The sequence below is a fragment of the Leptonychotes weddellii genome, chromosome 13 (genome assembly GCF_054177405.1).
Source record: "Leptonychotes weddellii isolate Sample4059 chromosome 13, ASM5417740v2, whole genome shotgun sequence".
Lineage (NCBI taxonomy): Eukaryota > Metazoa > Chordata > Mammalia > Carnivora > Phocidae > Leptonychotes > Leptonychotes weddellii.
This window is the reverse complement of record NC_138381.1, coordinates 69,151,735-69,175,976: the sequence shown is the minus strand read 5'-3', so window position 1 is coordinate 69,175,976 and position 24,242 is coordinate 69,151,735. Positions and strand designations below refer to the sequence as shown.

The 24,242-nt window shown below is 45.2% G+C and overlaps 1 protein-coding gene across 1 annotated transcript in view; it reads right to left on the bottom strand.

Moving 5' to 3' along the window:
* The window catches only part of KSR2 (kinase suppressor of ras 2), a 364,696-nt gene extending 340,879 nt beyond the window's left edge, over positions 1-23,817 (bottom strand). Inside the window, exon 1 of the mRNA XM_081802115.1 lies at positions 22,891-23,817. Within this exon, the coding sequence (XP_081658241.1) occupies positions 22,891-23,070 (180 nt within the window). The 5' untranslated portion in view covers positions 23,071-23,817. The remainder of the gene's footprint in view (positions 1-22,890) is intronic.
* Between the last annotated feature and the right edge of the window lie 425 nt (positions 23,818-24,242).

The window sequence follows — 24,242 nt, the reverse complement described above, 5'->3', positions numbered from 1 at the left end:
ACTCATGCTCATAACAGCATTATTCCCAAAGCCAGGAAATAGAACCAGCCCAAATAGCCATCAACAGATGATTGGCTAAACAAAATGGGGTCTGTCCACACAATGGAATAGTATTAGGTCGTAAAAAGGAATGGGGTAACAGTACACACTACAACATGGATGAACCCAGAAAACAGCACGCTACATGAAATAAGTCAGACAAAAGGACAAATATTGTATGATTCCCCTTATACAATGTACCGAGAATGTGCAAGTTCATAAAGACAGTAAGTAGAGGGTGCTGGGGGAGGGAAGAGGAGGGTGCTATTTAATGGGTACAGAGTTTTGGCCAGGAGATGACAACGTTTTGGGCATAGCTAGCAGTGATGATTACACCACATTGCCAATGGACCTCACACCCCTGAAACATACACTTACAAGTGGTTAAGATGATAAATACTATGTATATTTTACCACCATAAAAATTGTAATGGAATTAATAACACTGCGTTGTTCTGAGGATTAAATTGGTGCTTCTCAAAACTTTAATGTGCACGCAAATTACCCAGTTGTATTAAAATGCAATTCCATGTGTCTGAGCCAGGGTCTGAGGCTCTGCATTTCTCACCCACTCCCGGGTGACACGGATGCCACCCACCCATGGACCATGCTTTGGGCAGCCATGCACAAGAAGCTCAGGCGAGTGCCCAGGATGCAGTCAGAGTCAGGCAAATGCTAGCGATGATTCCAACATTACCACTGAAGTCGATACAGACTTTTCAAACAACTTTGTCTTTCACTGGTAAAATGCTCATTTCAAGAAAAAAGAAGCACATTTTGATCTGCCTCTGAAATTTCATAACCCCCGAGCACATTCTTTTTACAGAAGCTACAAGAGCCTTGCAGAACAGAGACTTCAGCGGCTGTGTCTCCCACAGTCATCTAAAAACATTTCTCTCTAAGCAGCATATGGATAAAAACACCAAGCTTGAAAAACATTTCCATTTTAAATGAGCTCAAGCAAAAAGAAGCATGCATAACACAGCGTGAACCTCGGGCTAGCCCTGTCTACCCCCTGTCCTTGGGGGGCCCCCACATACTTCTGAAGACCCTGGAGTTCATTTTCAGACCCCTGTCCCCAGCATCTGCTCAGGGCCTGCAAGTGAGAAATACATGGAAATAGGGACTGGGGCTGCAGACATTGACTCAAAAGGAGTCCACGTGTCCATGGCTTAGATTCAAGGCACGCTCCTATGTCCATCCCCCCTTGCAAACCAGAGCGTGCCTGCCTGCTTGGACTCAGGGTAGAATATAAAGTCAAGACTGTCAAAATCATGCCCATTGAACCTAGAACAACAGTCCTCCCCTTCCTCCCTTCTCCCCACCCCCAACTTGGAGCTGAAAGTCTCCCATATGTGTCAAGTTCAACACTGCATCTTGTCATTCTGCTTCAGGGGTTTGACCTGCTAAACGCGACCCCAAACCAGAGGAACAATTCAACTAGAAAACTTTCAAATAGAGCTGAGAAGTTAATTTGGATAAAGCAAACACAGGTTATTCTGGACCAGCCAGATGAATCGCTATAGATTTACTCTATCTGCAGCATCTAACACTTAACATCCAACATGCTGGGCTAAGCACTTTGTGCACTTTAGCTAACCCTCATAATCACATGACAAGGGAGGCACATCATTTTCCTATGTGGACAGATGGGGAAACTAAGATGCTGAGAAGATTAAGCCCAAAGTTATGGCTCAAAACTGGAGGAGCCAACACTGTTACCCAAAATTTAAACCCATTTCAAAATGAACATTTTTTAATGTGTATTATAGGATTGACATATATACACATCAAATTCGAGAATTCAAATTTAGCATAAACCCGTAGTCAAGAGGCGCCTGGGTGGCTCAGTCGGTTGGTTGAATGACTGGTTTTGGCTCGGGTCGTGATCTCAGGGTTGTGAGATGGAGCCCTGTGTTGGTCTCCATGCTCAGCAGGGAATGTGCTTGGGATTCTCTCTCCCTCTCCCTCTGCCCCTCCTGCTCATGCTCTCTCTCTAAATAGACAAATCTTAAAAAAAAAAAACGATAGTCAAAAGACAGAACAAAACGTTCATTCGCATCTGATCTGAAAACATGAATGATGTCCACACTTCAGAGCCTAACATGAAGTGGTTGTCTCAGGGTGGTCGCGAATGATCAGGAATAATAACACACTTCCCTTGTTATGATCACTTAGTGCTACCAGACTGAGCAAATAAAAGGGTATTCAGTTAGATGTGAATTTCAGAAAAACAAAAATAACATAAGTATGTGCTATGCAACATTTGGGCACACTTATATTGAACTAGTATTCGTTATTTATTTGAAATTCAAGTTTAACTGAGCATCCCGTCTCTTACCCGGTAACACGATGATCGGCAAATGTCAAGCATTCCTTAACCAGAAGCAATACAGCCAGGCCCTGTCTTGTGGGTCCACGGTCTCCCCAGCACTTTTTAAAACCCCTTCTTTCCCTTGATTCTCCCTGTACCCTCTGTGGTTCAGTACAGTTACATAACTTGCCCAAGCCAGACAGTGGCAAGAGGGTGGCGGAGCTGGGACTAGGCACCGTGTCCCAGTCCGCCATCCAATGTCTGTCCCAGCAAAGACACATGGCCCATCTCGGGAGGCCAGACATGAAAACACTCTAGAAGCAAAAGTTTTTTGGTCCCAGAATGGACTAGTGGAGTGGGGCTATTATGTAAATCCAGCTGACTCTGTGAATGCTGAGTTTAAAGGTCTCTGAACTATCCAGATATTCCCAGGGTATGCTTGACACTTTAGATCCCTACACCCTGCTTAGAATTTCCTGCATTTGATGGAAACTGGGATTAAGAATTCCAGCTATGTCAGGATGACAGAATCTATTGTTTCCTCCAGCCAAGCTTACTACTTCTTGGATATAACATCCCAGCTTTCCTTTGGAGAACCTCCCTGCTCAGTTCACAGGAGCTTGGGAAGAGCTGATCTCCCTCCAGGACTGCACTAGGAGAATGCAGAGCCCTCCTGACGGCAGGAGTGAAGAAATGAACCAGACATGACCAGCGGAAAGGACCTCTGTCAGAGTCACCGGAAAAACAGTCATACCCTTCCTCCATCGTAGCTAAGGGGACAGAATGTCAGAGTGGTACTTCAGTGGCCATCCGGCCACCATGGAGAGATGGCCACAGTGAAAGCAATCCAGCAAGAAAGCAGAGCTCCGGGACAGACAGAAGAGTCCCCGCCTCCATTCTTCAAGAGCCTGGGTCCAGCCATGCTGAAGCTGGTGCCACCTATAAACTTCCCAGTTGTATAAGCAGAATTCCTACTTTGTGCAGGAGCAATTTCAGGTATGTTTCTGTCACTTGCGACCAAAACAGTTCAGGTTAACACAACTAGTAAATACCATGATTTTTCACATCGATCAACAGGCAAGGTAAATGATATACCTGGAAATCCTTGCAACATAGGGATCAGAGTCAACGTATTGTAACAGCATTGTCTGGTGACAGATGGTAGCAACACTCATGGTGAGCACAGCGTAACGTACAGAACTGTCGAATCACTCTGTTGTATGCCTGAAACTAATGTAATATTGTGTGTCAACTATACTCAAATAAAAAAAAAAATTAATCTGGAAATCCTGTTTGCTGTAATTTCTAAATATATCCAAAATCCAACCATGGCTCACCAGTCTGGTGTGAGCCACTTTTCGTCTCTCACCTAAATAGTCTTCTAACTCCTCTGTCTGCTTCTACCCTACAGTCTATTCTCAACCACTGCTAGAAGGATAATATTAAAACTCAAGTCAGATCATGTTACTCCTCTGCTCAAAGACCTCCAATATACCTCATTTCATTTAGTAAAACTGTATACTAGTCTTACTTCGCTGCTATGTCATGTTCCTCAGTGCTCTACTCCAGTCACACAACCTTCCTGGCTGTTCCTCCAAGACCTCAGGACCTTTGCATGAGCTGTTGCCTCACCCTGAATGTTCTTCCGCCTGCCCTGGATATGTTCCCTTGCTCACTTCCTTTAAATCTTTGCTCAGATGTCACCTTTTGCCTGAACCTGCTCTACTTTCTTTTTTTTTTTTTTCTTTGCTATAATACTTACTACCTTCAATTAGTTTTCCTTATTATTTTCCTTATGCTTATGTTTATTTATTGTCTGTCTCCACTGACTAGGCACAACAGTAGGACTCTTGGCCTGTTTTACTCAACGAATGTATCCCCCCCAACCTAGAACACTGCATGGCATGTTGTAGGCACTCAGTGCTGGGAAACCTTGACCCAGGAAGAGGGAAACAGGCCTGGCAAACAGAAGAGCAGTGTCAGAGAGACGAGACAAAAGCTGGAGCACAGGGGAGGGAGTGTCCAGGGCCTCTTGCTCCATCGGACCCCGGTTTCCAGGTGGTATCTGGGCTCAGCCCACCTTCTGCTGGCCTGGTCTTCCCTTTGCAAAGAGCCCCTTTCCCATCTTAGCAGACCACTAAGGGCGACTGGCTGTGAGGAAATGTGATTACACGCATATGACTGAACAGTAAGGGGGAGAGTCCTCCTCTTAATCTGAGTTAATTTAAGACTGCTCTCATTATCGTTAATCTGATCAAACAATGACCAGCTTCTCAGACCTGTAGCATGCTCCTAATGAATTTTTCATAACTCGGTAGAGACATTTTCTGCACCGCTGTTAATAATAAACCACAAAGCATAGGATTTTAAATGTATTTCCATTTCGCCACCTCCTTCCTCCTGGCTTTCTTCCCCCCTCCCCTCCCCCTCCCCCTCTCGAGGTCTTGTCCATGTATTATTATTATGGGATGGCCTGTGTTTGTTGTGGTGGTGAAGGACCTGCCTCCACCTTGGGGGACAAATAAATTCATGTTATGCTTTCAAATCGTATTTCAGAAATGGAGATCATAGATTAGACTTTTATTCAATTTGGCAAATGAGACCGCCTCGTTTTTCTATAATGAGGAGGAGATGAGGCAGGAAAAGGATGCAAAGGAACCCAGTTTAGAAAGAGGAAAAAGAGCTGTCCCACTCTCTCGCTTCCAACGGGCCTGAAACCCTCTATACTCCAGCCATGTTGGACTTCCTTGGTCCCTCAAACACCCCATGATCTCCCTACCTCTAGGCGTTTGCGCACACCGCCCTTCTGCCTGGAACAGCCTTCCCTCATCTCTGGTTAAGTCCATCATCCTTCAAGTCTTAGCTTGACTATCACATCACTGGAACTGTGAGCAAATACCGTGTCCCAGGTGCTAGCACAGTACCTGCGCCTGACGTGCGATATATATGTTTGTACATCGTAAGCCCCGTGGGGGGCAAGATGCCTTTGTATGTCTAACGCATTTAACACAAAGCGGGAGGGACGGCTGGAGGGCGGGTGTGTGCTGAAGCTAGCCAGCCAGTTGCCCTTTCAGAGTAGACACTGGAAATGGCTGAAGACATATCCCAACACCAAAGCCAGGACTCCTCTCTTTGGGCTTCCTTGCAGACACTGTGCCCAGCACATGGTCATGACTGTCTTCATTGGTAACATGTCTTGTTCGCTGAGGGCAGACTTGAATATTTTTATGTTTTAAATAGACAAAAGTCATTGGGAAATCCAACAGCCATCATGAAGCGTTCAGGGTAAAGAATAAATAAAGAGACTCGTTTGCTTGTAAAGTGACTGTAAGCTGGTTTTCAAGAATGTCTTCAGTAATGCCCACAGAACCAGGGCAAGGCAAAGGTCTTCTGCTGTGGCTGCTTCAGAAAGCACAGCTTCTTTTGTGGATGGCTATTTTGATTTGTAGTTTAGGGAAATATCTGACTAAGGAGTTGTTGGTGCAATAAGTCATCCAATTATGCTTAAAACAGGGTACTAAGTATTTATTAGAAATACACATTGACGGGCGCCTGGGTGGCTCAGATGGTTAAGCGTCTGCCTTCGGCTCAGGTCGTGATCTCAGGGTCCTGGGATCGAGTCCCGCATCGGGCTCCCTGCTCCTTGGGAGCCTGCTTCTCCCTCTGCCTCTCTCTCTCTGTCTCTAATGAATAAATAAATAAAATCTTAAAAAAAAAAAAGAAATACACATTGAAATTTTTGAGGATGCAATGCTATGATGGTTTAGGAACTGTTTCAAAATAATCTACAGATGACGGGGATAGGAATTATTGGTGATAATTTCATATTACTGAATTTGTATGACGGGTACCTAAGGGTCCATTATGCTCTTCTCCCTATTTTTGTAAAGGTGTAAAGTGTGTGTGTGTGTGTGTGTGTGTGTGTGTGTGGCCCCAGTCACAACTCTTACTTTGCTCTCACTGTAGACTGAAAATAAGCAAAGATCACAAAATCCAGAGGTCGTTGTCATCCTAGCTTCTCCAGGCTCAACAGGATGACCTTAATTTTTTACAACCCATAGATGGGTGGGATTGGGAGAAAAACATCTGAAAAACAATTAGAAAACCACTGGTGTTCACAATTGATTTCAGTGGTGTTGATCATCTGTACCTTCTTTTTCCTCATTCACTACTGTTTAAACATAGACACACACGTGTGAATTAAAGGGGGGGAATGGTAAAGCTCTTGATCAGGTAACAATGAGACAACATCTGCTTTTTATTTATAGTTTTGATTTGGGGGTTCCTTTGGAAAATGGAAACATCCCACAATATCAGGCCTAAATCCTATCCACCAGCAACATTGATATCCGTCAATGGGACATGGGCTCTCCAGTTAACCATGGCCTTGATGTCACCTCCCAAGTATCATACCCCTAGCCTATTTTCCTTCCCCTTTCCCTTTCCTGCCTGGTCCCAGAAATCAACCAACTGTGTGATCCTCAGAAACCTCATCTGTAACACGCGCATCCCTCTCCCATGTCATTTCAGAAAAGATCTCATCTTACGTTAGGCTTCCCTATCAATGACCTAATTCTAACTCCGTCTTTCCTTCAGCAGAAAGGGTGCATTTGCAAACACCGGGCTTGCCTCAAGTTTCTCAGCTCATTACAAGTTGATTCACAGATGCAGTAAAGTGACTTTCTGTATTTTTTATTAAGTCGCAGATTTATTGGAAACATTTCCCTCTTACAGTTGTCATTCCTGAAAACACAAAGCTACAGACTCTTGAAAACTCTAAGAAGGCTATAAACAGGGATCTTTCTAAAGGACCATTAGGCCGGAAACCAGGAAAAGCCTTATGAGCATGCAGGAATTCTACTTCTCTGTGTATTTCTTAAAGAACCAAATAGAAGCGCTTCACAAAGATTTCATTTTGAAAGTAATCATTAAGGCTGTGTTTATGAGAATAAGAAAAAAGCCAAATAACTCACCACAGGTGGGCAGTCAACTCAATTATGCTCTCTCTTTATGCTGGAATGTTACTAGTCATTTGAAATGCTCTTGACAGGGAGAAACATTCACATCTTAAATCAACTTTTAAGATGAAAAGAGGAGACTACAAAATATATAAAATACAGTTATTCTTAAAAGTCACATAAAAACCCATGTTTGTATGAAGGAAAGCCTATAAGACTGTAACAAGGTGTTAACAGTGTTCATCCGTGGGTGGCGGGAGTAGAAGTGCGTGCATTTTTCTTTTTAATTCAGCACATATTCTATTTTTCCTATAATGAATATGGTTTGCTTTGATGTCTATAAATGTCTTTAAAATGACATTTTTATTTAATGACTTCTATTTCTGAGGTCTGCGTTAACCATTCATTACCTGGCATCTATAACCTGATGAGCACCCACAAGAGCTCCAGGAAAGCGTCATACAGACCATCACATACAATTGCAAAATGTATGCAAGGAACTTCCAACTCCAGAGTTTCTTACCGTGTTCCAGCCTGAACCTGGGAACATTTCTTTAGTTTCCGGCCAAGGAAAATCAGTTTACTCCCAAAGCACCCCTCCACAGCAGCACTATTCACAATAGCCACAAGGTGGACACAACCCAAATGTCCACTGATGGATGGATAAACCTATACGATGGACCTTGATTCCGCCATAAAAAGGGATGAAGTATGGACACATGCTACAAAGGGATGAACTTTGAAGATACTGTGCTAAGTGAAAAAAGCCAGACAAGGAAGGTCACATATTGCATCATTTCATCTATGTGAAGAACCCAGAATAGAAGAAAAACATAGCCATAGAAAATTGATTAGTGGTTGCCAGGGGATGGGGGCAGGGAAATTGGGATTGACTGCTCATAAGCAGGTATGCGCACACCTCATTTTATTGTGCCTCACAGATGTTGTGTTTTTTTACAAATTAATGGTCTGTAGCAACCCTGTGTCGAGCAAGTCTACGGACGCCATTTTTCCACCAGCATTCGCTCACTTGGTGTCTCTGTGTCACATTTTTTCAAACACTTTGATTATCATTATTTTTGTTATGGTGATCTGTGATCAGTGATCTTTGAGGTCACTACTGGAGTTGTTTTGGTGTGCCACAAAACGTGCCCATATAGGATGGCAAACTTAATTGTTGTGTGTGTTCTCACTGCTCCACCAACAGCTGTTACCCTGTCTCTCGCCCTCTCCTCAGACTTCCCCATTCCATAAGATGCAACAATATTGACATTAGGCCAGTTAATAACCCTACAGTGACCTCTAAGTGCTCCAGTAAAGGGAAGAGTTACACGTCTCATCACTTTAAATCAAAAGCTAGAAATGATTAAGCTTAGTGAGGAAGGCATATCAAAAGCTGACAAGTTGAGCCTCTTGCACCAACAATTAGCCAAGTTGTGGACACAAAGGAAGAGATCTTGAAGGAAATGACAAGTGCTACTCTGGGGAACGCACGAATGATAAGGAAAGAAAACAGCCTTCTTGGGGCGCCTGGGTGGCTCAGTCATTAAGCATCTGCCTTCGGCTCAGGTCATGATCCCAGGGTCCTGGGACTGAGCCCTGCATCGGGTCCCCTGCTCCACGGGAAGCCTGCTTCTCCCTCTCCCACTCCCCCTGCCTGTGTTCCCTCTCTTGCTGTGTCTCTCTCTGCCAAATAAATAAATCAGAATCTTAAAAAAAAAAGGAAAAGAAAAGAAAAAAGAACAGCCTTCTTGCTGACCTGGATGGAAGCTCAAACCTGGCACAACACTCCCTGAAGCCAAAGCGAACCCAGAGCAAGGCCCTAATTCCCTTCCATTATGTGAAGGCTGAGAGAGGTGAGGAGGCTGCAGAAGAAACGTCTGAAGCTAGCCGAGGTTGGTCCATGAGATTTAAAGAAAGAAGCCATCTCCATAACACAGAAGTGCAAGGTGAAGCAGCAGGTGCTCATGTAGAAGCTGCACCAAGCTCTCCAGAAGACCCAGCTAAGATCATCCATGAAGGTGGCCACGCCCAACAACAGATTTTCAGTGTCGATGTAAGAGCCTACTATCAGAGGAAGATGCCATGTAGGACTTTGGTAGCTAGAGAGGAGAAGTCAGTGCCTGGCTTCCAAGCTGCAAAGGACAGGCTGACTCTCTTGTGAGGGGCTAATGCAGCTGGTGTCTCTGAGTGGAAGCCACTTACCATTCTGAAAATCCTAGGGCCCTGAGCATGATGCTAAATCTACTCCGCCCGTGCTCTGTAAATGGATCAACAATGCCTGGGTGACAGCGCATCTGTTTACAACAAGACTCCCTGAATATTTCAAGCCAGCTGTTGAGACCTGCTGCTCAGAAAAAAAAAGATGCCTTTCAGAATATCACTGCTCATTGGCAGTGCACCTGGTCACCCAAGAGCTCTGATAGAGTGGAGATGTACGAGATTAATGTTGTTTTCATGCCTGCTAACACAACATCCATTCTGCAGCCCGGGGACCAAGGAGTCATTTCAACTTTCAGGCCTTATTATTTAAGACCTACATAGATTCTGTAGGGCACCTGGGTGGCTCAGTTGGTTGAGTGTCTGGAGTCTTGATCTTGGCTCAGGTCTTGATCTCACGGTCATGAGTTCAAGACCCGCACTGGGCTACACGCTGGGCATGGAGCCTACTTAAAAAAAAAAAAGAAAAGAAAGAAAAAAAAATACATTTTCTAAAGCTATAGCTGCCATAGACAGTGATTCCTCTGATCGATCTAGGAAAAATAAATCAAAAACCTTCTGGAAGGAATTCACCATTCTAGATGCCATTAAGAACATTTGTGATTTGTGGGAAGAGGTAAAAATATCAACATAAATGGGAGTTTGGAAGAAGTTGATTCCAACCTTCGTGGAGGACTTGGAGGGGTCCAAGACTTCAGTGGAGGAAGTAGCTGCAGATGGGGTGGAAACAGCAAGAGAACTAGAATTAGACGTACAACCTGAAGATGGGACTGAATTGCTAGAAACTCATGATAAAACTTAAATAGATGAGGAGTTGCTTCTCATGGATGAGCAAAGAAAATGGTTTCTTGAGATGGAATCTACTCCTGGTGAGGATGCTGTGAAGACTGTTGACACGAGGACAAAGCACTCAGAACGTTCCACACACTCAGTCGATAAAGCAGCAGCAGGGCTTGAGAGGACAGACTCCAATTTTGAAAGAAGTTCTACTGTGGGTAAAATGCTATCAAACACCATTGCCTGCTACCAAAAAAATCTTTCATGAAAGGATGAGTCAATCAATGCAGCAAACTTCATCATTGCCACAGCTCCCCCAACCTTCAGCAACCACCAACCTATCAGTCAGCAGCCGTGAGCATGGAGGCAAGACCCTCCACCAGCAAAAAGATGATGACTTGCTGAAAACTCAGATGATGGTTGGCATATTTTAGCAATAAAGGATTTTTTAAATTAAGATATGCACATTGCTCTTTTAGACATGATGCTGTTGCACACTTAACAGACTAAAGTGTAGTGTAAACATAACTTTTAAGTGCGCTGGGAAACCCAAAGAATCATTCGATCCACTTTATTGCAATATTCACTTTATTGCAGTGGTCTGGAACTGAACCCGCAGTATCACCGAGGTGTGCTTGTACAGGGTATTTGTGTGTGTGTTTGTGATGATGGAAACGTTCTAGAATTAGATAAGGGTGATGGCTGTACAACATGAAGCATATACCAAAAACCATTCCATTGCATACTGTAAAGCAGTTAACGTGGGAAATTTTATGTACGTGAATTTTACCTCAACTTTTTATTTTTATTTATTTATTTATTTTTTAAAGATTTTATTTATTTATTTGACAGAGAGAGATAGCGAGAGCAGGAACACAAGCAGGGCGAGTGGGAGAGGGAGAAGCAGGCTTCCCGCTGAGCAGGGAGCCCGATGTGGGACTCGATCCCAGGACCCTGGGATCATGACCTGAGCCGAAGGCAGACGCCTAACGACTGAGCCACCCAGGCACCCCTACCTCAATTTTTTAGAAACCTAAAAAAGTAAAAGCTGGGGTGGCTGTATTAATATCAGAGAAGTAGTTTTCACAGCAAGGAAAAGTACCAGGAATGAATAGTAACTTTACATAATGAAAAAAGGTCAAGTCACTAAGAAAATAACCATCCCAAATGTGTATACACTTAACAAAACAACTCAAAGTGCATGAAGCAAAAACTAATGGATCTGCAAGGAGAACTGGACAAATCCACAATGATAATAGGAGCTATCAACACTCCTCTCCGTGTAATCAATAAAACAATTTGAGAGAAAATCGGCAAGGATATAGAGGGTCTCAACAATACCATCAACCAATTGGATCTAATTGACGGTTATACAACACTGCACCTGTCAAAGGCAGAACACGCATTCTTTTCAAGGACACATGTTACGTTCACCAAGCGGGAAGATATTCTGGGTCATAAGCATTTTAAAATAATTGAAACTATATAAAATGTGCTCATGGACTCTAAGCGAATTAAACCAGAAAATAACCACAATGCTTGGGAATTAACACGTGTCTAAAGAATGCATGCATCAAAGAGGAAGAAACAAAAGAAATGAAAATATAATCAATATAATCAAAATTTGTGGGATGCTGTTAAAGTAGTCCTTCAAGGGAAATTTGTGATGATAAATACTTAGAGAAGGAGAAAGATCTCAGATCAACAATCTAAGCATCTATCTCAAGAAAACAGAAAAAGAAGAGCAAAATAAACCCAGAGTAAGCGGAAGGGAATAATAATGAAAACAAAAACCAGTCAAAGTGAAAACAGAAAAATAGAGAAAATAAATGAAGCCCAAACCTGGTTTTCTGAAAAAAACAAATAAAACTGATAAACCCCTAGCCAGACTGGCAAAGAGTCAAAGAGAAAAAAACACATATTACCAACATCAGGGATGAAGGATCCCACAGACACTGAAAGGATAGTAAGGGAATACCATGAGCACTCTAGGCATGTAAATTAATTTAGATAAAATGTACCAATTCCTTAAAAGCCACATATTACCAAAATTCACCCAAGAATACATTTTTAAAATTGAATTTGTAGTTTAAAAATTTCCATGCACAAAAAATAGCAATAATAATCTCGAGGTCCGGATAGTTTTACTGCTAAATTCTATCAGCATTCAACACATGTGAAGATGAAATAACACCAATTGTGCACACGATGTCTTCCAGAAAACAGAAGGGGAAGGGACGCTTCCCAGCTCATTTTATGAGGCCAGTGTTACCCTAATACTGAAACAAAGATGGTACAAGAAAGGAAACCACAGGCGATATTCTTCATGAACACAGACTCAAAATTCCTTAGCAAAATATTTATGGATTAAATCTAGCAACATATGAAAATAATAATACTGCTTTTAGGGTTTATCACAAAGCACTGTTTCTCCAAGCCAGATAAAGGTAAAAATATAAAAAGTGGCATCTAAACTTGCTCTGCCTCCTGGGGCGCCTGGGTGGCTCAGTCAGTTGAGTGTGCAACTCCTGGTTTCTGCTCAGGTCATGATCTCAGGGTCGTGAGATCAAGCCCCACAATAGGCTCTGCACTGGGCATGGAGTCTGCTTGGGATTCTCTCTCTCCCTCTCCCTGGGTTCCTCTCCTCTCTCTCCCTCTGTCTCTTCAATCAATCAATCTTTAAAAAATAAAATAAACTTGCTCTGCCTCCTAATAAAAACAAAGCCCCAGTGGGATGTCCCACTTGATTGATGAGTTCTTTTTTCTACCTATTTGCCTCATTGCTTGCGTCCAAGCTGCCCAACCCTGCCCGAACACCATGGGGCTGAGCACATGGGGAAACATTCATGACTACTTCTGAGCAGCATGATACTCTGACTAGGAGAGATGTACAGGAAAAGGGAAATTTGCCATTGCCAATGACCCCAGATTCTGGAATTCTGTAATTGAACTAACACAGAACAGAGCAGGGAGGTGGTGGCTGCCAAATTTGGGTCAGAGACTTGTCAGGGGTCTGTGGGCCCAGCTCTCTCGTGTCTCTACCTGGTGGGTTCCAGATCTAGATGCAGACTCTTCTTGAGACTGTTTTTTTTTCAGCCAAAAAAGGAGTGGCTTCATTCCCTCTGCTCCAGAGAGTAGAGTCAAAGGCTAGAAGTCATCAGAGAGCAGATCCAACTCAACAGAAGGAGAATAATTCTAACCATTATAACTCACCCAAACCAAAGGGCTGTCTTGTGAAAGAACTTGAATAGACATTTTTCCAAAGAAGATATACAAATGGCCAATATGCACATGAAGATGCCTAATGTCATTAGTGAATTATAAATCAAAACCACAATGAGATACCACTTCATACCCAGTAAGATAGCTATAATTTAAAAAATAATTTTTTTAATTTGAGAAAATAGAAGGTATAGGCAAGGATTTAGGGAAATTGGAACTCTGGTACATTATCAGTGGAAATATAAAATGGTGCAGCCACTGTGGAAAATTGTATAGCAGTTCCTCAAAAAATTAAACATAGAGAGGCACCTGGGTGATGCAGTTAGTTGAGCATCCGACTCTTGGTTTCAGCTCAGGTCATGATCTCAGGGTCGGGAGATCAAACCCCACGTCGGGCTCTGTGCTCAGCAGGGAGTCGCCTGAGATCCTCTCTCCCTCTCCCTCTACCCCTCCCCACCATGCTCACACCTGCACCCACACACTGCCTCTCTAAAATAAATAAATCTTTTTTAAAAATTAAACATAGAGGGGCGCCTGGGTGGCTCAGTCGTTAAGCGTCTGCCTTCAGCTCAGGTCATGATCCCAGGGTCCTGGGATCGAGCCCCGCGTCGGGCTCCCTGCTCGGCGGGAAGCCTGCTTCTCCCTCTCCCACTCCCCCTGCTTGTGCTCTCTCTCTCGCTGTGTCTCTCTCTGTCAAATAAATAAATAAAATCTTTAAAAAAAAAAAAATTAAACATAGAATCACCATATGACCCAGCAATTCCACTCCTAGATATATACCCAAAAGAATTCAAAGCAGGGACTCAAATGGATACTTATACATCAATGTTTATAAGCCACATTATTCACCATAGTCAAAAGGCGGAAATGACTCAAGTGTCTATCAATAGATGACTGGATAAACAAAATGTGGTCTCTACGTACAAGGGAATATTAGTCAACCATAAAGAGTAATGAAGCACTGACACCTGCTACAACGTGGATGAACCTTCCTCGAATAGTCAAATTCATACAGACAGGAAATGGAGGTTACCATGCTGCTGGGGAGAGTTATTGTTTTCATTGGTACAGAATTTCTATCTGGGATGATGAAAAGGTTCTGCAGGTACATAGTGATGATGGTTGCACAACACTGTGAATATATTTCATGCCACCGAGTTGCACACTTTAAAATGGTTATAATGATAAATTTTATGTGATGTCTATTTTACCACCATTAAAAAAAGGATTTTTTTAAAGGCTGTCTTACAAGGCTGCCTCACCCCACATCACCATGCCAAAGCTGGACACTGGCCAAGAGGTAAGCCTAGCCAACCTCTTAAGGGTCCTCCTGCCTTGAGATGATACAGTTTTCAAGCAACTGGATACCACGGTTCTTTCTACCACATAAGCTTAAGAGAAGTTCAGGAGCTACAAGACCTAACCCCAGAACTGTTATCCAACTTAGAGTTGTGATGAGCACACATGGTTTAAAGACTAAAGCCTGCCAGGCACTGATGGGAAGTGAGTCATCTGTGGGCGAATTCAAAGATCCAGACCTAGTATCAGAATCTTGTTCACTTACGTCACCTGCAGCCCAGCAGGTGTGCCATTATCCCATTGAAGGCTTCTATGGGTTTCTTCTTCTCACACCTTGCTCTCACACATTGGGTGCTCAGTTAGATTCACTGAATAAATGAATGATACACCCAAGGATGGCACCCCCTGGAAGGCTGAGATGCCCTAACCTCCCCATGCCAACCTACTGGGGGGGAATGCTGTAAGCATTTGCCATGTGCCAAGCACCCAGCTCAGTTCCTTAATGCACAATTCCATGTAATCAGCATGATCCTAACTTTATAAGCAAGGAAACTGAAGCTCAGAAAGAAGAGCTCATTTGCCCAAGGTTACTTAGCTAGTATATATTGAACTCAGACTGGAATCCAAGCAATCTTATGGCAGATCCCAAGCCTACCTAATCACTAGGTTATACTGCTTTAAGCATCCACGAAAATTTCTAGAGACTCAATTAAGTTATTATTTCTGAGTCTTCATCTCACCGGTCCAGGGAAACTGAGGGTGTGTATCTTTGGAACACACCCACTGCTTTAAAAAATGGCTTCCTAGTAACTCCTCAGGGTGGGGGGCATAGTCTCAGTCTGTACCAAGAACAAGATTTCTATTATGGCAAAACAGAGAAATCACCTCAATGGCCAAAAGCCACACTGTCCAGCTGAAATATACAGTGAGTCACCTGTGTCATTTAAAATTTTCTAGTAGCCTCGGGGGGGGGGGGGGAGTAATAAGATACAGGTGAAATTAATTTTAACAGATTTCATTTAACCCAATCTGTCCGAAATAACATCATGGCAGCATGTTGTCAATATAAAACATGATTAATGAGATATTTTATATTCTCTTCTTCATACTAAGAGTTCAGAACCTGGTGTGTATTTGATACCAACAGCACATTTCAGTCAGAAGTCACCATGCTTCAACTGGTCAATAGCCAAGGTGACAAGTGGCTGGACATCCTGAGTCTGCTTCCTTCTCTTTTTCTCATCCTTCCTTGTCTCTGTGGATGTTCTGCTTTGTCTCCATTGGTTCTACATTTCTCCCCGATAGCTTTCATCTATAAAAACCACCCATGAAATGAAAGTATCTGAGTGACACAGAGTATGCCACCATGCTGGTTCTCATTAACCCAAGAGTTGTCACCTCCAACCACCTCACCATGATCACCTGCAAGTCCCCTTTGCCTTCTATTTGCTCTTGTCTTCCTTTCTTCCCTTCTAGGCTATGCCACCTTTTGGGGAGCCCAAAATACAGCAGGAAACCTCTTCCTGGCTCTGTGGCTGTCTTAGCCTCCAGTTTGGGACAAATCAGTGACTCCGAACCTCAGTAAACTCACTTGCAAAACAGGAACAACCACCGTTGCAGTCACTGCCCACTGGAGAAGTGTTACAGGGGTCATAGAAACCCTGCAGACAATGATTCTCTGCTTTGACTTTCTCCTCCCCATCCCTCGGTTTCTCCATCCTCCATCCCAGCTGCCATGTGTCCCTTGTCTTCCTCAGCTTCTCAACACTTCCCCATTCCCCAGCTCCAGAGTGGCACTCTGAGGGTGAGGACGAAGGCCAGATCCCAACAGCAGGAGCCCAGTGGGTGGGAGCCCAGAAAATGACTGATTCTCTGGGGGAGGAGAAAGACTCCCCAATTTTCTACCCATTGGAGGAAGAAGTATAACAGAATCCACTCCAAAAACCCAGAGGGGAGAGAGAACCCTTCAGAAATAATTTTCTCCACTGACTCAGAGTTGTGAGACCACACCCCGCCATATCTTTATGAGAACAAGGCAGAAGGGTGAGGCTAGGTCTTCACAGGCTGGCTGCTTCATGTAGAAAACCAAGTACTCCTCTTGGGTCCACAAGTCCCCAGACCCTTCCCAACTAGAAACAGGAAAGATAAGATTCTAACCTGAGGCAATTGCCTCCTTAAACCTGAGCTCTCAGTCATCAAAACATAGGCAACCAAAAAATAAAATAAAGCATAAACCCAGGGGCGCCCGGGTGGCTCAGCTGGTTAAGCATCTGGTTTCAGCTCAGGTCCTGATCTCATGGGTTGTGGGATTGAGCCCCGCATCAGGCTCCACCCTCAGTGGGGAGTCTGCTTGAGATTCTCCCTCTCCCTCTGCCCCCTCCTCTCTCTCTCTCTCCCCCCTCTCTCTCTCAAGTAAGTGGATTTTAAAAAATTTTTAATAAATAAAAATAAGTGGATAAATCTTTAAAAAAAAAAAAGCATAAACTCATACTGAGGATAGGGGAAAACAGGCCCTTTTCACATGGCCGGTGAAGGGTAATTTGGCAAAACCTGTCATGAGTCCTGAAACTTTGCATATCCTTAGATTCAGCAATTCCCCTGGAATTGAAGGACTGCTTCAGACCACAAGGATGTCTACAACGGTATTATTTATAATAATGGAAAGTTATAAACATACACATCTGACAGTAGGATTTGTTAAATTATGGTACATCCATGTAAAATTCCATAGCCACTAAAAATATTTAATAATATGAGATGTTCCTGACATATTAAGTGCATTGTGTATCTCTAGCCTTCCTCAGAGTTGTAGGTTCCAATACCCAGCTGTCTACTTGACACATGGAACATGTCCAAACAGGACCGGACTGTCAAGCCCAACCTACTCCACCTCTAGTCCTCACATTTCAAATCAAGGAACCACCATTCACTCGGTTCTTAAGCCAAACACCCAGGAATAATCCTCCATCCTTTATTTTCCCCATATCCAATTCACGAGCACCTCCTGTGCACCTGACCTTCTGGATCCAGCCACCTGCCCCATCCCCTCAACCAGCGTAACAGTCCAGAGCACAGTCACTCCTGGCTTTGGTTTCCACACTAACCTCCCAAATTGTCTCCCTGCTCCCATTCTTACCCCCTACAGTCTATTTTCTCTGCAGCAATCAGAAGGATCTTTTAAAAACATAAATCAGTCACCTCCCTGTTCACACTTAGAATAAAATCCAAGTACCTTATCAAAGCCCTCTATGACCAGGTACCTGCCTCTGTCTCCCATGGTGCCCCTCACCCCTTCCCCACCCACTCACTCCACTCCAACCACAGTGGTCTCCTTGCTGTTCTAATAACATGCCAAGCACATTCTCACCCAAGAAATTTGCATCTGCTGTTCCCTCTTCCTGGTGCAATCCCCAGATAGGTCTCGGCTTGCTTCCTCAAGTCAGTAAAACCTCCTTTAGGGGGCCTTTGCTGATCATGCCATGATCCTCCCTTTTTCCCATCCTATTTTGGTTTTATTTTGGGTTTTTTGGGGGGGGGGTTACCATAGCTCCACCCTATGGATCAGAGATCAGCAAACTAGTTATCAACCATGGGCCAAATCTGACCCACTACCTGTTTTTTGTAAGGCCCAAAACCTCAGAATAGTTTTTACATTTTTAAATGTCAAAAAAAAAAACAATAGAAAATAATGTTTCGGGGCACCTGGGTGGCTCAGTAGTTAAGTGTCTGCCTTCGGCTCAGGTCGTGATCCCAGGGTCCTGGGATCAAGCCCCGCATCAGGCTCCCTGCTCAGCAGAAACCCTGCTTCTCCCTCTCCCACTCCCCCTGCCTGTGTTCCCGCTCTTGCTGTGTCTCTCTCTGTCAAATAAATAAATAAAATCTTAAAAAAAAGAAAAGAAAAGAATGTTTCTAGGACATGTGAAAATTATATCAAGTTGGGACTAACCTTTAAACAAATTTTTATCATATTCACTCCGAAACCCTTGAAGACTTCTACCTCCTTCCTCAAAGGAGTGAAACTTTGTCAGTCTCACTCCCTTGTCCTTAGTCAGATCTCAAGAGTTTGTGACCTAAATTCATTTCCTATGACACTCTATCAGGTACTCTCCATTCTGGACCAACTGGTCTCTCTGCGGCCCCACAAAGGCACGAACTGGCATGAAATGCCTTTAGCTGGTTGGCTGTTCTTGCCAAGTAGACTCTCCCAACCTGCTGTGATCTAAGCCCTCCCCATCCTTCTCTCCACCCAGGGTCCCCAGCTCCCCAACCAAGAAAGCTACCCTAACTGCTCTGCCAAATGTTTCCCTGGGTGTATTCTATGGAACATCAATCCCAAGGGAATATCCTTGGAAAAAGGTCTCTACCCTCTCTTGGAGTCACCATGCCCATATTTGGTATAGTAAAGGCTCTGAGAAGTCTCTGTTTCCCTTTGTTTAACGCAACCTTTCTCAGACGTATCAACCAAGGAATTCATCTTGTCTTCAGAGTACTTGTTGACCACCAGCATCCAGTACAGTGCCTGGATTTCTTGTTGGAAGAATGAAAAATGCTAATAGCCCACAGAACTAGGGTTGCACAGAACATACTTTGGAAATGCTGCTCAAACTCTTCCCTCTCTCCCTCTGATCTAAGCTGTTCCCTTCCCTGTCATCTATGCCACACCACGTAATGCTAACCTTATCATCATCATAACTATCATTTATTCAGCCCCCACGGGCTGTGCTAGAGATAGCACTAGACCCTTGAAAATGTCCTTTCAATCCTCATAACCACTGAAGTAGGTAATGTTATTCTTTTCTTGCCATTTTGCCAAAAATTAAACCATGGGTCAGAAAATTTAAATCACTAGCCCAAGATAAAGTTAAGTAGAAAAGCTACAATTTAAAACTGTATTGGTCTAACTCCAAAGCTCATGGTCTTTCTTCTCTGCCAAATACCTCCTGATAACATGCCATGGCCAATGTTGCTGACTGTCCACCCAATATTCCTTCCTGCTCTATTCCATGCCAGCAGAACCCTGAATGTGTATGCAGTGACAAGTCAACCGAGGCAATGGACCATGACCCACCTAAACCACTCACAATGGTGCTCCTACTTCCCCAGCTCCCAGCATTGCCATCTGACCAAGTTTTGGCCAAGATGCCATACTTAAACATCATCTGTACTGTAGGTAGCAGGAGGTATTCTGGGGAAGCGAAACAAAGACATGAACTCTTTATCCCTGCACACTCCTCACCTGGTCCCCCTCATCCCTGCCTTGAACCTGGGTGTGATGGCTAAAGCTTCAAGAGCCATCTTGCAACCATTAGAAAGAGGCCACTGAGAACTCAAAGAGACATCAGCCCCGATGTTACTATCTCAGCTGAACCAACTCAAGCAGCCATCTCTCTCCAGACTTGTTGCTACACGAGGAAAAGAAGCCACTGTTCACTTGAACACTGTGGTTGAATTTTCCATTTCATGCAGTTTGAACATATTCTTCAAAGACCCACATGCTGCCCTCCCATATCATTTGCTGTTTGGACTTGATCATTATTTCACACCTATATTATTAGCCTTGTCTCCCTAATCATGCAGGACACTTCTGGAAGGCTCAGTCCATTCTGTATATTTTTGTTCCCATGGAGTCATATGCATGCTACTAAATTTTGCTTATTATCACAGTTTTCAGGGATGGTCTGTTCAATATACTGCTTACTTCAGTGCTTGTGAGCAGGGAATTCTCACCATCAAATTGCAGAAATATGCCCCCTATCTCCTAATAGGTGGGTATTTTTCAGAGTGTCGATGTGAAAACATACATCAGAAATACCTTGAATGTTTCTTAAATGCAGATCCCTGGGCCTTCCCCCTTTCCCCCCACTCTGCCCAGTCCCACCTGAATTAGAACCTCTGGGGTTAGAGGCTGAGAATGCACATTTTTAATAAGCTCCCTCGGGCGGTTTTGATATACAAAATGTGACAGTTTGGGGGATAAAGAACCTCGGTCCAATGCTTAGGCAAGGTTCAGCAGGACTTGGCTGCACCTGGAGTTACCAGCCCTTCCTCAGTGGCCTACCCTTGCCCCAGGGCCCCGAGAAGCATAGACTGGCATGACTGCTGGAGACCCAGCCCTGTGCAATATGCGTAAAGTGGTTGTTGGGCATGCTCTGTGGCATCCTGGGACCAGGAAACTAACCACCAGATGCACTACGAGTAACTGCAACCTCTTGCAACTCCATCCCCCGGTTTTCAAAGAAAACCACTGGGCAGGAATGAAGCCACGGAGTCCAGAGTCCACTGTGACCATCACCATCATCCAAGGAGCTATCAGAGGATGGGCCATGTTGAAAAGATTTGAAAAGAAAACCAGAGGAACTTACACAGGAATACACGAACGTGCACTTGGGACTCCTGACTCAAAGGACCAGAAGAGGACTCAGGTAGCCCTTTGGGTTACTTATTTATTCACTGCCTGCAGTCCTGAACAGAATCTTACTTTGGGCCCTGCTCATGCAGAGACAGAAGGCTGGGCCAGGGCATCCCACCCTTTCTCTTCCAGCAACAAGTCTTAGCCTAGACTATTCCCCTAAAGCTCTGAGAAAGAAAATACTTGGCCTCCCAACAGAGTTCCCACTCCTGATACCTCTTGACACTTATTTTATTTCACTTCTGAGGATCATTTTCCCACATGACAGGAGCACATGTACTCTAGGGTAGCAAACAGCATATTACACACACACACACACACAAACATACTCCACTTTCAAACTGATGACCTTGTGTGCTGACAAGCAGCCAAAGTTAAAATCATGGAAGAGAAAAAAAAGACTTTAAAGTGAATCAGAGAGTGGTGCTTATCCAGGCTGGAACGAGGGCACAGGGCTCAAAGATTCAGCAGGGACCAAAGAGTTCAGGCCTTGGAAACTCCTGGGCTGGAAACAGAGGGAACTTCCCAGCACCACACATGCCCACTTCACCAGAGGGAGAACCCCTTTCCTTCGCTCCCAGTCCCACAGCCACCACCCTCAGCAAATGCCAGCTAATGGGAGTTCCCAAATTTAATCAAGCCATGTGTACAGCTGCTTTGAGGAAGAAGTGAGTGGAACCCTTCAGATGTTTCCAACAACGTGGATGCCCAATGATTATGTGCACACCAGACATTTTCAGAGGCTCCTGAAACCTTCCTCCTTTGACCAAATGGCCTTCAGAAGAAATAATTTCTGCCCTCTTCTTTCTGAGTAACTTTGCATCCAACCCACCCCCCAAAACTGCTTCAAACTCCCCCTTAAGTTCTGTTGGAGACAATGTTACAACTCGCCAGAGATGACTCCTCCCGGGACCCCTCTCCTCGCCTTCCCACCAAGATTCAAGAGTATTTTCCCACAGCACTTGCGTGTGCTGATCCAGGCATATTTTCTGTTATCTTTTTACACGTTTCAGGCCTGCAACAGCTCCCTGCATCAAACGATTTGATTGGAAACGGGGAGCTCAATGGGGATTTTTTTTTTTGCATCTTGCCTCCTGACATGTATACCACCGAACTAAAACAAAAACAAAAACAAAATCCAAGGGGCAAAAGCGGGGCTGGAAAGGAGGCCGAGGGCAGAAGAGGTCTATATTTATAGGCAGTTCCATTCTGCGAGCAAAAACCACCTTTTGACCACCTGCAGAATGCGCAAGGTCACGTGGGTTCTCTGCAGCGCCTTAATGCCTTACCCAGCACACAAGCCCCCGTGGCATATAAACAAATCCACAAGCGGAAAAAAGAGAGAACTCACTCCTCGGAGAGGAAGCGAATGATAATAACAGCCGCAAGAATAATAATACATAAGGAATCACAATTACTACTACTACTACCACCACCCAGCCAAGCGTAGACGACAGCGGTACAGTAAAGGGACAACCAGAGCAGGTTTTGCAAAGAAGATAAATCACAGAAAACCAAATCGTGCCCACCTTGCTACCCTCCCACACCCTCCCGCCCCCCAACAAACAGAATCAAAGGAAAGGGGGTGGTGGGGAACAAGGAGAGGGAAGGAAAGATTGCTTCCCCCCCACCCCACCCCAGGCAACACCTACCTCCAGGGTCCGGATCTCTTTTTGTGTGAGGTCGTTGGAGGTGGCACATTTGGTCCTAAGCCCTTCCAGGTTGGAGATGCTCAGGTCTATCATGTTTTGGACCAACTCGCACTGCTGTAAGGCTTTTTGCAAACTCAGAGGTTGCTGCTCCTCGCTTTTCGTCATGTTTTCCTCATCCATCGCTTGCTCGGCAAGCCCCCTTCCCCTCCTCCTCCTCCCAGAGAGAAAAAAGGGGGGGGGGAGTAGAGGTAGTCTACCCCCTACGCTCTCCAGCCACTGCGACTTCTCAACAATGTCTCATGAAGAAGAAACCCAACATCTCACACAGGGTTGAGGGGGTGGGGTGGGAGGAGGCGACAAGAGCCAAAATTTATTATTTTATTTCGGGGTATCAAGCAGACTCCATTAGAATGTCTCCTCTCTCTGAGTCTCTGGTCCCTGAAAAGGAGGGATGCTGTTTCTCAGAAGCAAACCAGGTGATGTGATGCTGTCTGTACACTTAGGGAGGAGGAGGGGGAGGAGGAGGAGGAGGAAAAAGAGAAGAGGAGGAGGAGGAGGAGGGGAGGAGGGAGAGGAGGAGGCGAGGGCAAACAGCGCTCACTCTTTACACACCGGCTCCGTGAAGGACAAATGTATATATTTTTGGCTGGCTGGCTTTTATGTCAAAAAAAATCTGCTTTGCCCCCCTCCCAGTTGCAGTGACACGGCATCGTCCACCGTTTGGGGTGCTTTAGCGCGTCCTCAAGATGCTGTCCGCATTGCTCCCGCGGCTGCGGCGGCGACTGCGGCTGGCTGCTGTCTCCTCCTCGCGCTGCTGCTGCCGCCGCCGGGCTCCGGGGCTGACGGCTGCTGCATTCGCTCCTGCCTCGCTCCGCACCGACATCTTGCCTGTCAATCAAAGGGCGGGGGGGAGCGAGCGAGCGCCGGCGAGGGATGGAGAGCGAGCGAGGGACCTGCGGGGAGCGGGTTGGTGGAGCGGCGCCGTGCGCGCAGCCGCCCCGGCCCGGCGCGCCAGGGACCCGCCGGAGGAGGCGGCCGCGGCGCGCGCAGGCTCGCGCACCTGCCCGCGGAGGGGCCGGCTGCCGGCGCGGCCCGGGGCGCGGGATTCGCGGGGATGCGGAGCTCGCGTGGCGGAGTGCAGTTACTACCGGGCGTGCGTGCGTGCGAGCCGGCGGGCGGGGGCGCGGGGGAGGCGCGCGCGGCGGGGGAGCCGGCGGGGGGTGCGCCGGGGCGCGGGGGCTGGGCGCGGGGGCGGGGGGGGGGGGGGGCCACTACTAACTACAGCACGCTCTCGCGAGACGAGGCCGGAGTCCTGCTCAGCAGGTGCGCTCAGGCTGGGAGCAGGTGTGCAC